Genomic DNA, 16,429 nt, shown 5'->3' on the forward strand with positions numbered 1-16,429 from the left:
TGGTGATACAATTACAAAAAAAGCGTCTAATACCTTTATCTTTTGTATAACAACCAGCTCGTGCGAGAAACCCTGGAATCATATGTGTATGTAAGATATCGTCTGGAAAAAGTCCCACCAAGTTCCTTCCCAGTTCCCTGCGTACAAATATCTGGAATAATTCGTTAAAATTTCTGCCCTAACGACCCATTCAGCCTGTGAGTGGGTCAACCCACTTTTATAAAGTGTGGACAGATTCCGCCACTAAATCACCTTTAATGAGCGCTCCCTCGATAACGAATGACCCCTTTCTCGTTATCAGAGCGGGTTCCGCGCCACTTTAGGTTGAATGGTTAGCGCGTTATTTATCAGGTCCTAATCGTGACCAAAAACCTCCCACTCACAATTAATTACGCCCTTCCCATGGGCGACTAGGCGGCACGGCCGCGGGACTTCACACAACCATGCATCTTTTCGAGCCCTCCACCAGACGGAGTCACTCCTCCCGCCGCCTCCAGCCGCCTCCCTCTGCCGAGCCACAGAGTCGGAGCGTTTCTGGAGCACGGGGCCAGGGCTCGGCCCGCCTCCGAGATGGCCCGGGGTCTGCCGACTGGACTGGGTCTCTGCACGCCGCGACTCGACACAATGCGCCCCCAGCGGAGTCTGCCGGCGGACAATGCCGCTCCGCCGGCGGGGGTGGTTCGGGCGGAATCAATCACAACGCGGCCGGGTTACAGCGGGCTGACTGGTGGGCGTCAGGCGTGGGACTGAGAGACGGCCCACGCAGACCAGGATAAAGCGGCCAAGGAAGGTAAGGTGATTGCTTTTTAGAATTTCATCAACGTGAGGCCTGTCGTATGCGGAAGACGTTTTCGGTTGAAATTCAAACTACGGCTCATTTGCCAGCTTTGTGGGATACTTTTAATATCGTGAGACACACTTCACAGAGTTAACCAAAACTTTCCTTCCGCCTTGCAATTTGCCTCCTCACTTTAAAAATAACGTTGGGGTGAAGGAAGAGTAGATACAACCATCGATAAGCTGTGTTCAGGCAAATACAACAAACGAAGTGTTAGCGTGAGCCTATCAGTGAACTCTTGTCTCGATTCAGATGCGGCACCGATACGACTCACGCAAGAAAACAGTCGCAGCGAGGCACACAACGGATGACCTGCTGACAGCGTCTCTAACCCGCAGCCAGGGAATTTCCTCACCAGCCATTGTTGCAGTCTCCCCATTCTTCAACCGGATTACTTCATCGCCCCCTGACCCAGTCCATGACCTGACCTGACCCGACTGACCAGACCCCAGGGAGCAGGTCACCGGATCAGCCCGGGACCGGAGGCAGCTGCCCTCCTCCGTGGCAAACAGCTCGAACAGACAGACAGCGGGCGGCTGCGTCCGTACCCCGTGGCCTTTCCTAATGGCACCACTAACATACATTCAGCCGACGCGGTCCCTCCGCGCAGAGAAAGCCGCCCGCAGCCCTTCTGCGGCCCTCGCGCGTGTGCGTGCTCATGTGCGTGTGCGTGCGGCTGGCGCGCGGACTCGGCCAAACGGGGTCAAACGCGGCCACAGGCGGGGCGCTCTGCGCGCTTCAGACGGGCCGCAGGCCGCGGAGAGACGACGGACCGAGAGGATGTGTGGAGGCTGCAGGTGGATACCGTATCACCAACATCTCCTGTTTGGTGTGACGCCGGGCTGCTGGACAAACATCTGCTGACCAGCGGATTAGTGAGAACGAGAGATGTTGCCGGTATTACCGTCGAATGTTGCCGCTGCCATTGAACACGCAGGATCAGTGCATCTGCATCATGGGCTATTGCATAATGAGTTACTGGACCAACAAACGCAAATTTAATTCAGCTGGATGGCCAGACTTTGCAAAGCGATTAAGATTACGAAAAGTTATGGTGGCTTAGTAGATGAAGAAGGTCGTATGTGCAGTGTGACGTACTATTTACATATTTGGATGTGTGTGATAAAACACATGCTCATCTGCACACCGAGTGGATCATACCTCCACTCAGAAAGATACAGCTGGACTTATGTCTATTGGCACAAAACCAACGCAGGGAAAGTGTGTGCAGGAAAAGCTGGCCAAATGAGCAGCGTTATCCGATTAGCGACAGCTTACACATGACCAAGGACGACTTCATAACGGTTAAGATGAAGCCATCTTACACCGCGCTTGCAGCTCAGCAGTGTTAAACAAGATGAATTCAAATCCTCGGCCAAGATTTTTGGAGGCCAATGACCGCCTTGAGCCGCCTCTACATCACGAAGTTCCATTGCAGAGTATTGCAATCGTCTGTGGCATGATCCTCCTCCTAGCGGAATGCCATTAACGCACAGAAGTGCTAATGGTATGCGTGCACTAGAGCGGAGCCACCAGATTACCTGCGTAACCTATTGCCGCCTCAGGGAACGGTGCGCGGCAGAGAGGCGCAGATCGAACATCTCTGCACCGCACTCACCACGTGGAACGACCAGGAACGTTCCAGAACGGCTCAACGAACGACAGGAGGAACGGAGTTGAACGCTGCGAGCCACGCCGAACCGACGTCTGATCTTTTTCGGTTGAGGAAAGGGGGAAGTCTTCGTCCGGTCGAACGGTTTCAATTTAGGTCGACTGACAGGCATATCATGCGTATAGGACGGTCACCTGGAACGCCTCGTGATCGTGGCGCGTCCTCAGACTCCTGAGCAATTCGTTAGTGAGGAATGAAGAGTTATCTTCATCAAATTAAACCAAACAGCGAACATTTTCCGTTCGATGCATGAGCTTATCGATACGGATGGCATTGGCGAATGGCGATGTTTATTGATCGCTGCACCCTCGCGCTGTTAGGATCTTGCAGGGAGTTTTCAGAAATTATCACTGATGCATGTAGCACCGGTCGGCAATGGAGAGAGAGAAAAAGATCACAGCGAGCCGATGGACAACACCCCGGCTGCATCCGGCCCATTTTGAGGGGCGTTGTCCAACACAGCGCCCAACATCAAAACAACAGTGGGACAGGAAGTGCAGCGGGTGGACCGGCCGATGTGGTGGCTGTGCGCGGTGGACCATGTGCCGGTGGACCACGGTCGGTGGAATACAGCCAGTGGTCTCCCAAGGTCGTCTGTCGGTTGTGATATGGTCCGGCACGTGCCCTGGTCCACGGCTGTGGTGGGATGCTGTGACGAGCGGAGAGGGTGGGCTGTGGCATGTCAACTGAACTGACTGACACGGACCGGATTTTGTTATGGAACATTCTAAACGAATCAGGTGACAAGTCCACGGTTACCGAGTGCCCACTGCCCATTGTTGGCTTTATTACGACCTCATGATACATCTCCATTCTCTTTCCAGGAGATCTCGGCCAGACATAATCGGGAAATCTCTAATCAATTTTATGTGTTTAAAAAATGTAAAAAGCGTTACGGTTGCGTGAGCAGCGGAAGTGACCGTGTAGTGGTCGCGATGACTTGCCACCGTCCGGTGACACGCTGGGACTAAATGACACCTAATGACCTAACCGTTTTATATCGTAACGAAATGACACGGTCTCCTTGCCGGCGGCCCAGAAAGTGATCACGCGCTGGTTAAGCGCCCGGTACCCTGGAGACCTGCCAGTCACACCTTCTCAACCGGTTACATCACCGTGATACACGTTTACTTCCTGGTGACGCCCTTAACCCTTACCCACCTACGGAGGTCCCAATCTTGGATAACACAATCGATCACTTCAAAATCACTCGTGTCAGCGCTCTTCACATCCGATAGCACAAAGAATACAAGCTACGAGTGGCCTGCGAAACGCTTCACCTAAGAAGCACACACCTGAGCAAATGCTAGATGGTGTGGAAGGCGACAGGGAAGGGGAAGAAGCAGGCACGCATGCCATCCACCCGCGCACCGCCGGGGGGCCGATCGCCCGGCCCAGCCGCCCCGATCCGCTATGCTAATGGGATAATCCTGCGATTAATTGCCGGTCTGCTGCGCGCCGCTGGCGGTGGGATGAGCGGGTCACAAGTCCAGTCAGAGAGGCAGGCGAAGCGGCGGGCTCAGAAGAACACGGACAGGGCGGAGATAATGTCCCGACAGAGTGCGGAGCCACCATCCTCCGTCAGCCACACTCGGGTGCCACCCATACCGTGAGGCTCACCAGTCCGTCGGCGGCGGTCAGCCTTTACTGCTCCCACGCACACGGTGGAGTAGTGCTGGCCACGGAGCCGCTTTGTTTCTGCTCAGCGCACCGTCAAACCGCACTACCGCGCCCCGCTCCGTCCGCGGCCGTCCCTCTACGACCGACCGACGGCGTTACTCAAGTTGATGCGGTGATAGCCGAGCCTCCTCCCGCTCTACGCGGTGGGCCGGTGGTCACTGGTGGACCACAGAGACCGCAGGACCGGCGGACCATCGCAGGGCCTGACTGTGGACCGGTCGGGGAGCGAGGCACTGCTTGGGCGCTGAGGGACCAGTCCGTTCCCTCACTCTCGCCTTCATTGCTGGATGTCAAGGCTGGTGGCCGGCCGAGAGAGGGAGAGGGAAAGAGAGAGAGAGAGAGAGAGAGAGAGAGAGAGAGAGAGAGAGAGAGAGAGGCGGGGACGGGAGGGCGGGGTGGTTCGACCCCCAGTCCCGGCCCAGGTCAGCCAGTAGGCGGATTAGAGCTACTCTATGCAGCGATGTATCGTAACTGTCGGACTCGACGGGCGTGCTAACGACTGCACGAGGTCGGAGAAGGGACACCAAGGCGACACGCTCGGACCACAACAGGTTAATCCTGTGCCCGGGGCGGCAGCTGAAGGGCGACGCCTGGGAGGTATCCGTGGCGACCTTTCTCCGCGACGCACTCAGTCGGGTACAGCTCCACCCTAAGAAGACACAGCTGAGCGGATAGCACCACAACAGCTCCGCCCGGCTGAGCCTGGGCGGCGCCCCATCTCCCTGCGCGCATCCGACGCTGTGAGGCATGCAGCCAACGCCACGCACGCACGCACCACGCACACCGTCGAGCCATGAAGGCCGAGCGCGGTCAGGTATATCGCCGCAGGTGCCGAGCAGCTCCGGGAGAAACTCCACCGCACAGCCCGAGGAATGCCAACGGCTCAATCGAGGTGCGACTCGCGGGCGCGATCGAGGTGCGATTCGGCTGATTTGGCCGAGATAACGATGACAAGCACAGCCTCCCGGGGTAGTCCGAGCCTTCAGAGGCAAACCATTAGCGCGCGGGAGACGGGCCAAGCAGAGCGATTAGGTGCGGGGTTATGGCGGCCCAGAATTGGACCAACTGTGAGTAAACAGATTCATGAAGGACGGATCTGTCCCATAGGGACTCGGGTACATGAAGCAGACCGTACGGTCAACGATCAGTTTGCATATCTCGTCAGTTGCAATGCCATACAGAACCTATAGACAAAGTGTGTGATGTTAAATATTTCTTCGAGACACGTCTCAACAAAAGTATGTCTGACAGATTGAGTGATGATAAATTGCGCACGGCGCAGTGCCATCGCAATGTAACGTCACTGGCGCTTTGTTTGATATGTGACGAGCGATAACAACATAAGCAGTGTCACCTCAGTCTTAATATCCCGGATCAATGTGAAAGGAACCAGACGCTTATCAAGGTCACCTCGAACGTCTTCGGTTTGATCCACGTGACAAGGCGAGCCGTGTAGGCTAAGCCGGGTTCAGATCCAAACACCGACTCATTATAATTGGACTTACAGGCACTTAGTGAGCTTACCGGAATTTTATCGTCGCTATGGATGATTTTGAATAATAAGAAACATGTTTTAAGACATGCAATGCCAAGTTAGGCATCTGCCGAACATAAGAATGGAACTGTTACAACTATCAAGATCCCTTAAATGGCAAGTGGCCTCATAATCTATCCGAAAAGAAAAATCCAAAGGTAGGTGAATACTAGGTACCTACAATTGCTAAATTGCATTAAGAAGGCTTTACAGCAAAGCGCAGTGTATGTAGCCAAGCAGGTAAGATGCCTTATATGGACATTGGACAGCTCCCTAGGAAACATTGCAACATATGAGCAGACGGATTTACAAACTAACACCGATATTTTCATTCAACGGAAGTTTGAAACTTCACTATGGAATATACGGAGCAAATTCATAGTTCCACTTATCGAAACTATTAAACTCGTAGGCTATTCTCAAGCATACAGCGCAACAGGTCCCGACCATGCTATAACATGGCCAACTGTCTCCTAACCACAGCCTCGCCGACGCAAACGAAATCTGTTTACATCTTGCATTCACACCCAGCCCCTGACATGCACATTACACACCGCTTATCATGACAACCGGACGTTCTCTGGCGTCCAAAGACGGCGTCCCGTTAGGTTCAGTTGCCTGGGGCCGCGTTCAACACCAGCCGTGAGTCTGCAGTCCTCGTAAACAGCTCCAGCCATTGCTGACCTATATATGGACGAGATCACACCGAAATCCCTCTGCTGAGAGCGGAGGGAGTGTAAAGACCGCCGGAGAGGAAACGTAAAAGCCAGCGAGATGTGTGGCGTAGCTCAAGTTGAGGATTTAAGTCTACAGATGTTCAGGAACATGAGACAAGACAGTTGAGCGTACTCAGGGGATGTTCACAAAAAGTTGAACAGACGTCTCACGTCGTGACATTATAGTCCCACTCTGTCAAACCAATGAAGACTGATCGCGAGCGGAGAGCGGGAAGACGCACCCCACCGGCGAAGCGGCAGCGGTGAGCGATGAAGGATTGGCACCGTTTCGGACTGGAGCGTGTCGAAAGCTCGGCAGATACGAGTATCAGTGGCAGAAGACAGCGAGCACAAAAGCCCTGACATATAAATGAGCAAGTTCGTTCGGATTCCTAAAGTTGCAATAGATCATGCTAAAAAAGGATAGAACTACTTTTATAGAAACCCCAAACACATCCCATTGTGTTATTTTTCATAACACCCATCCATTCAGTTTTGTGCGCTTTGCAGACGCAATGTGCATTGTGCACATTACGGAACTTGGTGCAACCGACCCAGTGCACAAGCACATGACAATCGTGAACCACTGCGACCGTGAGCGAAATTTGTGGACGACTCACTGCGCGTCTGGCACCAAGGTTAAACCGCAGTCTCACACCGCCGATCAACCCTGAACCAATGGGTGTTCGGCCCGCGGCGCGCGACATAGCTTCGGCCACACATCCTGCTGGTTCGTCAGATTCAGCTCTCAGTTGGGGGAGGACACAACCCATTGGGGCGTGATTCACGGCCCAGCTGAAAGAAACAGTCGTGTCGGGGTAATACACCGTACCAAACTGGCTTGTCCTGTACTGTCCTGACCGGTCCTGTCCTGTCCTATCCTATCCTATCCTTACCTATCCTATCCTATCCTTTCCTTTTCTTCCCTTTCCTGTCCTATAATGAATTGTCCCGTCTTGTATTACTAATTACTGCAACGCATCACCCCACCACAGCGTTGCTCTCAACTGCGCATCTCTCGGCGAAAGTGTCCGCACGGGTTTAGGGACCCGATGACCGGCGCCCCGCAGTCCGATGACCGGTTACCGCTGCAGACCCGCGCGGAGTGCACACAGCAGACATGTCTCGGCCGCTCGGCGCGCTGACCCGCCGCGGTGACCGGTGGACGGGGTCGGACCGGGCCGGTCCGGTCGGCCGGCTGACCACCCGCCCCCGGTCTGCACACTGACCCACTGGCACGGAACTCGTCGCCGCTGGCACTCCCCGCCGCTCTGTGCTCGGTGCACCTCTCCTCAGCTGACAGCTCCGACGGCGCCGCAGCTGCTGACGCCAATTTCTACAGCGCCGAGTGCAGTTCACTGCGATGGAAATTCATCATAGCACAGCAACGCTGATACCATTTACTCAAAATACCTCCTCTATCATCAGAGGTGCTGTCACACTGTCGTCACCGTCACGGTCACCGTCACACTCACCGTTACCGTCACTATTCCTGTGTGTGCAATTGCATCACGAGTGACCAGCACCACGGCTGCCGGCCTCGCTCCAGGCCTGCTCCAGATACTAACACTCAACAGTAAGCATAGACCGGACCGGCACGTGAAAAAGCCGCCAGCTCACGCTGACTTCATGGGATCACACTCACAGTGCGCGCCTAGGAAATTAGTCCCTTCATGGACCAAAAATGAGGACATGCATCAGTGTCGCCATGTGCGTGAGTAAAACAAAGAATGTTTAATTACTAAAATGTTTACCAACCACTGATTCATTTTTTTAACGAGAGCGCATTACGAGCTCGTATGTGTCTAGGGGGCGGTATCGTCCCTTGCGCATGGTTACAGTGATAAGACACTGGTTGCTGTTTCATTTCAGTCCCGTCCCCGTCCTGTCTCCTTCCCGTTTCGTCCCATCTCCGCCTCGTCTCCGTTCCGTCTCCAACCGTCTCATCTCTGTCCAATATCCATCTCATATCTGTCCTGTATTTGTCCCGTCTCCGTCCTGTCTCCTTCCCGTCTCGTCCCATCTCTGTCCAATCTCCATCCCATATCTGTCCTGCATTTGTCCCGTCTCCGTCCTGTCTCCGTCCTGTCTCCTTCCCGTTTTGTCCCATCTCTGTCCAATCTCCATCCCGTCTCTGTCCTGCTTCTGTCTCCGTCCTACCTTTCATCTGTCTCTGCCGCCCGAACCCACATTCCCGATATGGCATCTGTGACACGCTAATAAGGCCGACCGGAAGGTGACGGGCGCCCCGGGCTGACACCTGCACCGCTCCCGTCTCTCTACGACACCACCAGTCCTCGGCAGCCTGTCAGGTTTTCTGCCGCGTCCCGGTGCAGAGTGTGTCAGAGGTTTTCGATCCCGAGATGTCAGGTAATCGGGAGTCCGGGCAGAAGTCAGTCAGACAGCGCGGCGGCCGGACGAGAGGTGGTTTGGGTGAGATTAGATGGCGGGCATGGCAGGCTGACGAGATGTCGCCAAATTGAGATGAGGTGGGGAAGAAGCGAAAAGAAAAGAGAGAGAGAGAGAGAGAGAGAGAGAGAGAGAGAGAGAGAGAGAGAGAGAGAGAGAGAGAGAGAGAGAGAGAGAGAGAGAGAGAGAGAGAGAGAGAGAGAGAGAGAGAGAGAGAAAAGAGGGAGAGAGAGAGCCGGAGAGAGCACAAAAGAGAAAGAAAGTGAACCAAGAAAAATCATCGTTGAAAAAATGCTGCTGTCCTTCAAAGCGTCATTCAGATTTTCCCAGTCCGGCTGCATTCCCTAAACTTTTTGGGGGTTTTGGCTTGCAGAACACTTGTTTAGAGACAAGACGTCGACTTTCGATCAGTGAGAGCAAATCGAGTTACAAAAGAGCGTACGAGACCATTTCAATCTGCTTAGTCACAGCTGAGACGGGATAAACGAATTCCTAGCAAACTTGCCCGATTATCGGATGTTATGCAACATGCAAAGAGGATAGACAGCTCGTCCACAGTCTTCAGCGATTAACATTTTCCTGCCAAGACCGGGGAGAAACCAAAAATCCGGCGCGATCTTGAGCAACCATCAGATACGAGAGTAAACACATTTGTTGCCTAATCAAGCGTTCACTCACCACACCTTCACCCGGCGTCGCTCAGCCGATTACGCCTCGCCGATTAACTCTGTGACATTCTTTATGAAAGAGGACCGAGAGAGGAGACGGCACAAGACGATAATAACACGGCGGCCAACTAGCCCAACGTGTGCCCACGATCAGAGAGGCACGGGGGACTGTGACTTATGACAGTCAGCCGGACGCCTATGTAATAGCAAGGGCAGAGTCTCTCAGAGGTTTGATGGGACCGAGGGGGCGCCTCTCCCGCTCCCCGGCTGGTGCGGCACGCCATGTTGCAACTCTCCCAAGTCGCCGCCTCGCCGGTGACAACACTCCAGGACCTCATCAGAGGAAGAGGGAGAACTCAGCCGAGCCCAGCGCAGCGGTAATAGGTAAACAGCGCCACGACGTAATGGTGTAACTGGCCGTAATGTATGCAGATGAGCTATGATCTGCATGAGAATGGTTCTATAGGCGCGCTGAGCGTCGGCTGACAGATAGTGGCGGAAGGCGGCCAAACAGATGCAACAGGGACGAGGGAGCCGGGTGACGGACCGCGCCGGTCGCCAACACGGGCCGGCTGGGTGGCCAGCCGGCCGGTACGGGGTCTCAGCTCATCACCCGGTTGTTCTGGGTCAGTCACGGGTCTCACACGGGTCGCCGAGGGGCCGCCAGCACTCCGAGGTCTCTGGGGGACTCTCACGGGGCCGTGGGTGGTCGGGTTGACATGTGTTGTCGCGCCGACCGCGGTCAGCACAACGGGCCCTGTCGCCGTTCATCTCAGCCCGCTCCGCTCAGTCACGGTGTAATGTCCAGACGACGTAAAACCGTGAAAATCGATTCTGCCGGCCCGGTGTAAATAATGAAATATACTCTCAAGATAAAGATTAATAGCAATAAACGTACTTCATTTAAATAAAAGTGATTGTAAACAACAAATATATCGAGTGCCCAAAGTTCCCAGTTTCTATGTATTCAAGAAACGCATGGTACACAGACCTTTCGCAATAAACCCACAGACCAAATACCGACTGTCTCTCATTATGACCCCCACTCATGACCGAGGCCTGCGGTTGAGTGCGGCCACACAAGGCCTGTTGGCTCTGGCTATCGCGGGTCAGCCAGGGCAGACGTGGGCGTCCACTGGAGGGCCAGCCGTCCAATATGGTGCCGGGCTCGATAGCGCCAAAGGGCGGCGATGAGGACCCGTCAGATAGCCGGCTGATGTGGGGTGAGATCCGGGAGGGTCATCTGCCCCCGACCGGGAATCGTACTCACTCACTAGAGGTCTGCACCGGCCGGCTGCAGCCGCGGCTGGCTGCAGCCCCACGGCTGTGGGCCGGGGCGGCTGCAAATATCTCCAAGAACACGGCTACGGCTGTGGCCACGGCTGTGAGATTTCAAGCTCAATCTTAAGTACTCAAATATAAAATTTTAAATCCTTAATCTTACATTCTTATAAGCAGTCTAGCCTGTAAAAATCATGCAAAGGATGCCCAGCAACATTGAAAGTGGTGAAGCCTTTGAAAACCTGTAATGGTTTTACCATTTGCTGTAGGGGAGTTTGCACTCTGGTACAGAATACTAATTATAGGTACCAAATGTTCCTTCATCACCAAGACTTTACAGTTTCAGAAAATGCAACATGTTGCATTGTCACATCCCTCTCAAATCAATCTCACCTGGTCATTAGGAGAGCACCTTACAGCTATTGAAGACGAGCGTTCAATGATTCTTTCAGGTAATAAAAAAAGAAATCACGCCTAGGTAAGGGCAGGTAAAGGCTTCATAAAATATTATCTAAAATAACTCTTAGATGTAAGATGTATTTCTGGATTTTCGGCAAGTCCAATTACATAATATAAAACTGGTGCTTTATGTTCTAACTGGTGTGTGAGTGACCGCTAACAGAAAATGCTGATCAACGAAGCCAATGAAATTAGATAATAAGTGAGCATGAACCTTACTTACGGCTAATTTACATGATGGTGAAAACCCTGAACACGTAATTCACATGACGGTGAAAACCCTGAACACAATATTTCTTACGCGAGCTGTTGACTTTACTAATACAATGACGTCTTCTTCTGAAAATGTTAAAATTTGATAATTTATCTTTGTTTGAGAGCGAGTTTTTAACTGTACAGCATTATTATTTATTAGTTATAATTTTTATGGCTGTTTATAGTGACACAAAACAATTTATTGCCACTTCTTTGCTATTGACGTCATTAAAAACTCAAGTAAAATTTTTAATTGAAAGAGGCAATTGTGGCGCGCACGTCCTTGGGGATTTGAGCGAAGATCATTATTTGGAAAAATCAAAATAGATGAATGTGGTTCTTTCTTGGATGCTCACTAGTGTTTTGATGCCTTGCATATCAAATTAGTTTGAGACTTGCTCAGAAGGCTGCTTCAAGCCTGGCATATCACACCCCAGAAAAAATGCAAGGTAAGAAAGAAGCAAGAGTTTTGACCAGACAATCACTGTTTGACAGTCCATCAACTTCAGTTCAAGTTTCATTTTCCATACCTAACATTGATCATGAAAAGCATCAGAGTCTGTTGTTCTGTCCCACAACCATGCTTCAGGATTTGGCATTAGATGTCTACACTGCTAGTGCTTCTATTCTGGTTCGTTGTTTGTTTTCTGTTGATGTAGGTATACCTACCTACCTACCCATCTTTCTTAACCCCTTGCAAGGGCTTGTGTACCTAGGTACCTATGCGATGCGCATCAGGCTTCAGGCCTTCAGCCTAAAGCCAGATACACAACCACTTAACCTATGATGCTTCATGAGCTTGAGAATCTGTAGCCCATTGCAATGTGCTTTTAGCTAAATGTTTCAACTAAAAACAACTTATTTTGTACTATTTGGTTGCATTTCATTGAAAGTATCCACGGCCGGCTGACGGCTGGCTGCCCACAGTTTGCCACGGCTGTGGGCGGCTGTGGCTGTGGAGCCACGGCTGCGGGGCGGCTAGGCTGTGGAAAATTGCAGCCGTGCAGAACTCTATCACTCACTATTCACAGTCAAATTCGGGAATGAGTAAAATGATGGATACCGTTGCGCTCGTTCTGTCTCATAATTCACACCTCAGGATGAATGGGTTCTTTTTGGAATGAAAATAAAACTTGGGATGTTTTATGAGCTTTCATTTCCTGGTTTATGCTAATCCTAGCGTTGGAGTCCGAATCCTTTTCAGAATTAATGGAAGTAGAATCAAGTTCCTCATTCATAGTGTGAATCAGCAAAAACTGGAAGCACACTTTCCTCTACGGAATGTGGTTCACGAGTCACGTATCTATTTCTGTGAGAAGAATTCAGTTAAGCTTCCAGCGGTGGGTAAAACATACGAATTATACATTGCAGCTGTGACGTCACAAAACCCACCTGATGACGTCATCGAGTCGATGAGTTCTTCCAGAGACGGACTGAGCTGGCGTTCTTCGTCCGACTTCATGCCGTAGTCGAGAGCACGGAAAATCACCACGCCCAGTTCGTACACGAGCTGAAACAGAACAGGACAGAGGAACCTCAGTCGACGAACGCCGCAAAACGCCAGCGAGTGAGATCACATTCTACGGCTGTGAATGATGTGAAATGTGTTTTGGTTTGTGTTTGTGTGTGGTGTTGAAGCAAGATGCAACACTGCTTCTTAAGCTGAAAAAAAATGTCCTCGAGCAGTGCTAGCAGACCAGTCAGTTTCTCTATACGCTAAAAACTCTCCTCTCCATTCCACGGACACTCCATTCACTCTCCTCGGCTGATGACGCGATGAAAGTTGACGCAACAGGGAGCTGATGGAATGCAAGCCATCAGCAAACAAGATGCATCAACACACAACGAAAAGCTTTTACCGTGAATAGGGCGCCGAGCAGCCTTAGTGACTGTTAGTCCACCATGTCCCAAATGACTCGGGGCTTAACTGTACTGCAGCGTAGGTCAAGGACATGTTTTTGGACCCCAATTTTAAAGTGAGATGCTGCCTCAGCTTGATGGCCCGGTCGCCTTGGCCTCGGTCGTTAAGCGTCAAATGAAATGCATCTGTTGAGAAGACTTGTAATGCGAACTAGAAACGTGTTTGTACGTATCTCCGCTGCAACTTCTTAGACAACGGCTGTATGCATTTGTCAGGAAAGCTGTCAAGTGTATGATAAGGATTTTTTTTACATGTTACGTGTTACGTTACAAAAAAAGAGCGGCACCGGCGCTACCTGAACGCCTGCCTCTATGTCGTAAGACGTCACATCTCCAATTATCTGTTTGACTTCTGACGTCATCCATTATCTGTTTTCTGTGCGTGGTTCACCGCGTCTGAGAGGGACGGGCCGACAGGAACCTGTGCCGTGAACGCAGTGAGCGCGTGGGAATGTCACCAATGAGAACGCCTTCCTCGTACCCACGATAGCACTCTCGGCGCCAGCAACTCGGAACCAAGTGAAGGCACAATTACGAAAGGTGTTCGTGGGCCCACGAACTAATTGCCGGGTCATAAATTAAGACGTCACGCGTGAAAATCGCACGCGAGTTTCATTAGCGTAAGTGAAGGAACTGTTTGCGGCCTTGCTCGGTACCGGCTGCGTTGCGTAAAACATAATTTGAGGATGACCGGCTGAGCTGAGGGGATGCTCATGGATCGTAAGCCGTGACCAACAAAGCTATTATTTTCCCAGACTTAATTGCTTGATATTACTACACTTATTTTTAGACCACCCTCGTGCCTGCATGACTTGGTAAAGTTTAGAATGAAATTACCGAAAGCAGCGTATACCTACTGTTATAATTTAGCGTATTAACATTCAAAATAATGGGCATATTATGAATAGGTACGGAATTTATTATCCACAGAAACGGAAAACGTTTCGCTGGGCTTCGTTACCTACAGGATACAGGGAAAATACTATTTCCACAATATGGTATTTCAATGTTATTTTTACTTCTCCAAGGCCATATAGTCAAAAGTCTATACAGCGCAGTTTTCCTTTCAATGCCAGAACTTCGCTCAGTTTGCTTTTTTATAACTAATTGTGTTTTGACTACCATAATAAAAGATAAAATCAATCAGACAAAGCCAATGTCAGACGTTCCCAGCAAAGGTAGGTCGTTAACCTTTCGCGAAGATCCATGCAAGTCCTCCTAAACCGACACATCCGGGCGCTATTTGTCAATTGAGTTCGTCTATAGTGTGACGAAAAGTGGACATAATTTCATTGTCACACCGTCATGGCTCGGAGACCTCAAAGAATTTCGCCAGCGTGTCGCAGGCAGAGCTCACGAGTCTATTGTGCCCCGCCTCCGCCTCGCTGCCTCTACAGATCTCTATCTTCCAAAACACCACCGGTTATGAGTTCAAAGCCTGCGCGGCCACCCTGGCGAAGGTCGCTCGATTACGAGACTCATTTATGCAAACAGCCTGTGCAAAAATCGCTGAAATAGGTCGGCAGCGGCGCGGAGCGCGCCGTGGTGCGCTGCGTTTGCCGCGCGGTCGCGCCGAGCGCCCTTGTGTTTCGTGCGCATGACGTCTCAAGGACGCTGAAGGTCGTCGTCGACTATCGGGCGAGGTTTTCGGCCAACGCAGTTTTCGATAACGGCTGGGAACAACTATCTCCCAGCTGGTGACGACAAGCTGTCACAGATACCGACGTGTCGAAAACATTCCTTAGCGCGGCCGGGGTCGCATGGACTTTGGGCGAGTGACCGCCGCGCGGGGGTGGTGGTATTTAGCTCAGTTCCGGGTCGGGTTGCCCGCTGCTTCACGCGGTGTTGACATCAAACGATAACACGATACAAACAGCCACAGCTGTAGATCCACTGCGCTAGAACGAGTAAACCAGTCATGGTGTCAACTCCCCACAAACGGTGTAACCAGACACGCTTCTGAAACATCTTTACCCATCGGGCCCGCGCACCAACCAAAGCGTCCCGCATCCATCACGAGCACCATGACATCACCTGGCTCTCACGTCACGAGGGCACGCTTGGTCGGTCAACCGGGCGCTCTCAGCTCCGTGTCACTCTTCCACACGGTGCCAGCCATTACTCGCCAGGCTCGAACTGCTCTGGCGCGTGGACGGACGGGGAAAGCGCAGAGCCCCCGGGCACAGCGCGAGGGGAACGAGCGGACCGCAGCCCCCGGCGACGGCCAGAGATGTGGAGCCGCAGCGGCCGGCCCTGCAGCCGCGGAGAAACGCGGCCTTGTCTGGCATGTTGGCCTTTTTACGAGTCCTTTGCAGGAATCGTGCTGGTGTAAGTGAAGCCCATTACACCTCGAGCGGTAATCAGAAACAAGTTATGGGAGATGGGGTGATTTTTTTTCCGTCCGAGTGTGTGATGCGTCTAAAGATATGGAAGAGAGGTAATTGTCAGGCGTAGGTCATCAGTATGCAGAATCAATTATTTTATAGTTGCATATTACAGCTATACAGGTATTGTCAATTGAAACAAGCCTCTATGAATATATTCGTCAATGGTCAAACCCACAAAACGGCATCGAATCACTCTCACCATAGAAAAGTGGCGTCACAACTTAAATACATGTCATCCATTGTACCCTTCCATCAGCCAAAGGCCCAAACAACCAACAGGCCGGCAAGCGGTTACAAATTTCCCACGGTCGAGTCATCCACATTGTACCCGAGCCCGTCACCGGCGAAGGGAGTGCCAGCATACTGTCCGCACTCCACAACAAAGGGCCGCCTCCGTCCATCGGAAAGGTCCGACAAGGGACACATGTTTTCCGCGAAGCACGCCTCTCGCCTGATCCCTCCACGAAAGGAAATGACTGCACCTCACGCGCGGGTCCAACTCCAGACGCTTCCCAGGAGGGGCGAACTAAATGGCAGGAAACCGGGGGAATTTCCGTGGACAGGTGGTGAGAAGAGGAGACGCCCCGGCGAGAGGATGTCTCCAATCAGG

At 52.0% G+C, this 16,429-nt stretch overlaps 1 protein-coding gene across 4 annotated transcripts in view; it reads right to left on the reverse strand.

Annotated features, from left to right (window-relative positions):
* LOC122381004 (protein spire-like) overlaps window positions 1-16,429 on the reverse strand; it is a 99,972-nt gene that overhangs the window by 56,347 nt on the left and 27,196 nt on the right. For all 4 annotated transcript variants that reach the window (XM_043364667.1, XM_043364664.1, XM_043364663.1 and 1 more), the window contains exon 3: window positions 12,905-13,022. In XM_043364667.1, coding sequence (XP_043220602.1) covers window positions 12,905-13,022 — 118 coding nt within the window. The remainder of the gene's footprint in view (window positions 1-12,904; window positions 13,023-16,429) is intronic.

This window comes from Amphibalanus amphitrite, unplaced genomic scaffold (genome assembly GCF_019059575.1).
Source record: "Amphibalanus amphitrite isolate SeventyFive unplaced genomic scaffold, NRLGWU_Aamphi_draft 000111F_arrow, whole genome shotgun sequence".
In the NCBI taxonomy this organism is placed as follows: Eukaryota; Metazoa; Arthropoda; class Thecostraca; order Balanomorpha; family Balanidae; genus Amphibalanus; species Amphibalanus amphitrite.